General features: G+C 37.1%; 1 protein-coding gene across 1 annotated transcript; it reads right to left on the reverse strand.

Annotated features, from left to right (window-relative positions):
* Positions 1 to 586: 586 nt before the first annotated feature.
* LOC149157764 (glucosidase 2 subunit beta-like) lies at positions 587 to 1,423 on the reverse strand. The gene has a single exon (XM_089433779.1). The coding sequence runs from the start codon at positions 1,421 to 1,423 to the stop codon at positions 587 to 589; it is 837 nt and encodes a 278-aa protein (XP_089289905.1).
* Between the last annotated feature and the right edge of the window lie 4,811 nt (positions 1,424 to 6,234).

Below are 6,234 nucleotides of genomic sequence, written 5' to 3' on the forward strand. Positions count from 1 at the left end.
ATAAAGATAGATGTTACAAGTCACTAGTTTTGTAAGCAATCCAAGGTTGTCTTTGGAAGCGACAACACACCTTATGCTCTTTTCATGACCCAATAGACTATCATTTTCATTTTCTCTTAGTGTTGTGTAAGGGCCTCAAGTAGATGTCATGATGGCCTACGTACTCCAGATCTAAATTGTGAGATGAATTTTTCCTCAAGTCCAATCTTCCTTAAGAATGGTGCAAGATTTAGTTCGGGAGAATTAATTGATATATATTGTGGATTGTCCAACTAGCTTTTTGACGATAAGGATTGTCGTTTTGTCAACCAACGCATCTGTTCTTTTACTTAGTTTAATGAAATTCATGGTTTTGACACCTAACCTTTGGGATTAGCTAAATCCGTGTAAATATTGTAAAAAGAAAATAAGGAGAATTAGAAGACGAAGAAGAGACACTGGAAGATGAAACCCAAGATATTCTCCCTCCATGTATATATTAATGCAAGGACACAATTCTATTTGAGGAGTTACCTCCCGGTGTGACATGGTATCAGATTTAGCCCTTTTTTTGCTTTCTTTCTACCCTTGTAACTCCCTCCTGCCTCTATTCTGCATAATTTCCATAACTGCCTATGTTCTGCATAGTTTGCAGAATTGCCTCTATTCTACATATTTTTGCAGAACTTACACCTCTTCCTTCCAATTGACCATACCTCTCCAAAGTGAGCCCAACGTCCAAGCTCAACATACGACATACCAACTCTATGAAGGATCCCATGACGCCCATTATATGCACACTACACTTCCCTCTCACCTCCAAAACTAGTATCGAAGCAACAATAGCCAGTTCGAGCAGTGGAAATACCTTCAAGTCCTTGAGATTTTGGATTGTATCTTTTAGTTTCTTGTCTTCTTGCTTCATTGATCTTAATGCAGTTTCTTCTAACAAGAATTTTCGTTTTGCGTGCTCTCTTTCTTGTTTATCTATGGAGAATATTTTTGTGTGAACTAAGAAATTTTCTAGTAGCTTCTCTGTGATGCCCTTCCCACCCTTCCTACAAGTATTAGGACATCTTATTTTACCATAATTATCATCATTGTCGTCACAACAATCACAAATACCATCATTGAATCGAGATGATGACATTAGAATTGGTGCAGGTCTAGTGTTTGTGAAATAGAATTTTCCTTTTGCACAAGATGATGTTCTTGGTTCATCCATTCTATCAGCACAATCATGGAATTCGTCATTAAGACGATCACAGGAAAAACTCTTGGAACCATCCTTGCACATTATTTTCTTTGATTCATAATATCCTTTTTCTTGAGGATCAATTCCAAGAATTAAGGGAGTGGAAAAGACCAAGACAGTGTATGAAAACAGTCTTAGGAGAAAAAATGCCTGGTGATATACTGAATAAAGGCCAAATCCCTTCATCATCCAAACTGTAACCTTAGAATTCCTTCTCTGGAAGCAGGAAAAACCCTGGTAGCGACTGTGTATATTTTTTGAGTTGCATTCAACTGTGATAATATTCCAAGTGCTTCGGCAGATAGGGTCCCTCCATGCAAGAAGGAAGGTGCAGCCTTAGTGCAGTCCTATGGTGTTGTTGACTGTTTTTATGATGTATTCACCTGAGTTTTCTCACTATGTTGTGGCACATTGCAACATTGGAGTAACTGAATACTTGTTCAATGCTTCACTTTCTTCATGGAAGGATGATTGGTTGCTTCATTCATGAGTAACTTTCCACATGAATTTTAGGAGATATTTCTTTGAAGAATTCACTGACAATGTTGATGGAGCAGTGTTCTTTGCAGACATGTCAAAATTCAAGCCATCAGGGCTCGGCACCATCACGCTCAAACTACCTAATCTTCTAGACTTTCTTCTACATGATGTTCTATATCTCCCAGAGTTGAGGAGAAAGTTGTTTTCTTTGTTCCGCATCCGCTAGTAAGGATACTCCATTCATATATTTGATGGAAAGTTTGAATTCAGAAAAGCATCAGATCACTCACTTGCCATGATGGGGATAGAAGAAGAAATACTTCTGAAGTTGCAAGGAACCTTTTCTCATGCATAGAACTTCTCATATAGTTCTCAATATGATGAAGGTACATTTCCATCAATTCTTTTATGGCATGCTATATTTGGACACTTGAACTATGAAAACCTTCGTTTGTTGAAGAAAAATTGTGTTACTAGTTTGCCTACAATTCCTAGGAAACATAATCAATGTGATGCTTGTATCTTAGGAAAGCACATCAAACAGTATTTTCATGATTCTCATTCCATAGCACATAGAAAACTTGAACTCATTCATTCAAATTTATGTGGACCAATGTTTGTTCCTTCTGCAAATAGTAATAAATATATGATGACATTTATTTATGACTACACCAGAATGTGTTGGCTTTATTTATTGAAGAACAAATATGATGTTTTCGAAACATTCAAGAACTTTCATGCATGGATTGAAAATTATGCACAATCTCATATTGGCTCTATTCACACTGATAATGGAAAAGAAAACACTTCTAATCAATTTGAAAAGTACCTTCGCCAACATGGGATCTAACATCAAAAAATTGTGCCTTATAATCCCTAACCGAACGAAGTAGCTCAAAGAATGAACAAGACAATCTTGAATATGGCACATTTCATGATGTTTTTCAAGAATGTTAAAATGAGGTTTTGGGTTGATTTAGTTCTATATATTTTGTATATAAAGAATATGTTTCCATCTAATGCTATCAAAAACAAGACTCCCTATGAAATGTGGTATGGCCACATTCCTTTGGTGAGTCATCTCAGGGTTTTTAGTTCCACCTGTTATGCCTTTATACCTAAGGAAAAAAGAAACAAACTCAGTGCAAGGAGTCACAAGTGTATCTTCTTGGGGTACTCAAATACCTCCAAAGCATATTGTCTCTATGATGAATTCAATAAGAATTTTCATATCTAGAGATGTGATCTTTCTTGAATATTCCAATACTGACAATGTTGTTGAGCGACAACTTGATCACTTGGACATGCAAAATATTTTTAAGAGTTTGATAATCATATTCCACATCCTAAAGGGGAGATTCCTATACTAGATCAATCTGTGGAATCTTCTTCTGAAGCACTCTCTCCCCCACATGAAGCTCCAACCACTGATGACACTTTGAGTGATGTGATTGACAGAATTGGGAGACTAAATTTTGATTCAACCCCAACTCAGTCAACTGAGCAGCCTGGGTCATCTCAAAAAGGTCCTCCAAAATGGTTGACAAAGACACTCAAAAGTGTTCATCCTAATGAGGTTGGAAAGAGAGGAACAAGAATATCAACTAGACATAATGGAGGTGATGTAGACGATTATGATTCACCTATTGATATGGATGTTTCTTATGATTGTGAACTGAATTTGTCTACAGATTTTGAACCAAATTACTTCAAATAAGTTGTTGCTCATGATGAATGGAAAGAATCGATGAAGAAATAATATGATTCCTTGATAAAGAATGGCACCTGGAAGCTGGTTAATCCTTCATTTGAAACTAAACCAATAGGCTGCAAGTCGTTGTTACACATTATTTTGTCAGATGTCCTGCACTTCCCTGTGACATAACCCAAAGTGCCTGAAACATGACCATCATGTAGTGTACTCATGCAGATATGTAACTCAAATCCTCCCTAAAACACTGATTTAAAAATGCCTTAGATCTTCCCCTGAAGAAAGGGCTCTAAAACCCTAATTTTAACATCATCACTCCCCTGACACTGAAAACCGCGATGGTCACTAGTTGCACTATACTAGCCCCACAATGCCAGCGCACTTTTGGCTTTGATTCTTGCGATGATCCCTAAAAGGAAATTTTCCCAAAGAGGATAAGAAGCTTCGTGATCTAGAGGCTTCCAGAACGATGAGCTGGAGGTTTTTCAACATGGATGAGGTCGATTTCTCTCAACTTGGCCCTTTGGTATTATCCCTATGAGCTACCTGCTTGAGATGAGGGCCTTCTCCTATCTTTGGATAGATCCTAACTCCCTTTCCCTGCCTATATATTCATCCTCTCCCATTACCAAATCGTTGGTCTTTGGATATTTGCACCCTTATGCTGAGATTATGCCTACATGCTACTCATTTGGCTTGGAGAAGGAGTGCTTGGACTTGGAAATTCACTTAAGCAGAGCTTATTGACATCAAGGCTTCGTTGTATGCTTTCTCATTTATTCTATTAATATATACAACTACTAGTTCATTTTCCATAAATGTGTATGTTAATGCATCATTTATCTTAATTCTCCTTGATCTGTTAAGTAGGTTACTTTCGATTATGTTATTTGTACTTGTATGCTTTGTTGTGTCTTGATCTCTTAAGTAGGCATTTAAATGATGTGAGAACTAGTATCGAGCCCATGGCACAAGCGACTCGAGGTCTTCAACAAAGGAGGACATTATAGAATCAGAACAAGGTAGGTCATCTTCCTCTTCTCATATTTTGATTGTAACTTAGGAAAGTGTCTAGTAGATTGTCACGTAGGTTTCTAGTCCCACTCATTGGGCTAGAGTTATTGTCTTTGTCTGCCGAGAGGATTGCCTAGACAACAAAATGGAAACTCCACTTGAGAAGCTATGACCCTTTCCATCCATTCCTTCAATCAGATTCTATGATGATTTTGACCAACCATCAGTTTCTTGGCTTGTTTGCTTCTCTGTACCTACTTGCACCCACTGGATATTTCTTGAGGACCCTTAGTCTATTCTGATCTTAGAGATTTTTTATTTTTCCCTATTTTTATCGCCCATCATGGGTTTAGCTTTAACAGACACGTTGTCATCGCTTCTTTTTTAATTACAATCACGTTGATTACCCTTGCATCACCCTTTTTCCTATAACAAGCGCACTAATCCTTGAGGATAAAGAAAAATTAGGGTTTATTCTTGTTTTCATTTTTTTCCCCTCTGTCAATGATTTCCCAGTGTGTCTACAGTGTATTTGTCTTGGTTTCTATGCTTGTATGAATACAATTGTCTCTTGACTTTGTTAATGTGTGTTTGAAGCTTGTTTGCTTTCTAGGGTTTTTAGGGCTTCTAGGTCACCCTCCACTCATTGTTTGGTTTGCCTCTCTTAGATTGATTGCTCTCGTTCAAGAGTCTTCCTGCAATCAGGACATCTTTTTCAAGTTTCTTTTGGTTCATTGATGTGAATTTGTTTTCATTAGTGTTTAGTCGTGTCGATGATTTAAATATTGTTTTAGTCCCATTGTCGAGCATAGATTACAAATTGTTTGCTTTGGTTGGACTGAAAGGAAGTGCTTGTTTTCATTCTTATGTTTCAGAAAGAAAAAGTGAAGATTTCGTCATTTAAGTATTTTTGAGAAATTTCTTTCATTTGCAAGATGAAAGTGAAAGTTAGGGGAAGCCATTTTGCGTGATGTGTTTTGTTTGATGCATTATTGACTGAAATTTTTTCCCTTGATTAGACTAGCTTTCATTGAAGTGGAAAGTTTCCTTTTCTCATATAGTTGCATCTTATTGATTCATGTGACATCATTTTGATCCTCAAAACAAAAACTTAATTGAAGATAAAAATTAAAATTTACCTCAATTAACTTAAGGAGAATTTGGAACTTAACGCAAACATTTATAGGTCTAGGCTAGAGACGTGTTCCGACATCTATAAACCTAACAGTTGTCGTTAACTTCATGCATTGTATCTCGGGGGTGAAATCTCGTTCCACTACGAAAGTATATCAAAGGTTCTCTAGTGCTTTCGGGTATATAGGAGGCACTTCAATATGGCAAGTATATGGGAACACTCTCACTGAATGGTTATGCATTATACAGTGCTAACACAGACTTGTTCTCCCCTTACCGTCGAGTATATATTGGGATACCCCACTCGGTTGTTAGCCTTTAGCCACATGTAATTGAGTCAGCCGTCTTGTAAACGTGATACACCGAACACAGCATTCAAGGAGATTTGCCACTGTACGTTAAGTCCTTGGTTCCGTCTAAGGTGTATATAGTGGTTCACAGATACTTGGTAAACCCTTTTTGCCTAGACTCCCCCTTTTTTATTTATCTTTGTTAAAGTTATAAAATCAATTAATTGACCGTAAAACAACATCCTTCCTATGGAAATACTCCTTAGTAGATCTTAGGTTGATAATGATGGCAACATTTCTTGAGTTTACCAGTCAAGGAAACCCCTTTGACAAGAATCCTAGTCCTTTTCCTTCTTTTGGAAATATTGGTG

This window comes from Pinus tabuliformis, chromosome 5_2 (assembly GCF_031772625.1).
Source record: "Pinus tabuliformis cultivar Carrire ecotype Pingquan chromosome 5_2, CPIR1, whole genome shotgun sequence".
Classification (NCBI taxonomy): Eukaryota; Viridiplantae; Streptophyta; class Pinopsida; order Pinales; family Pinaceae; genus Pinus; species Pinus tabuliformis.

Bases quoted from the DNA above. Each gene is read 5' to 3' on its own strand.
- LOC149157764 (XM_089433779.1), bottom strand. From the start codon at position 1,423: ATGATGAAGGGATTTGGCCTTTATTCAGTATATCACCAGGCATTTTTT.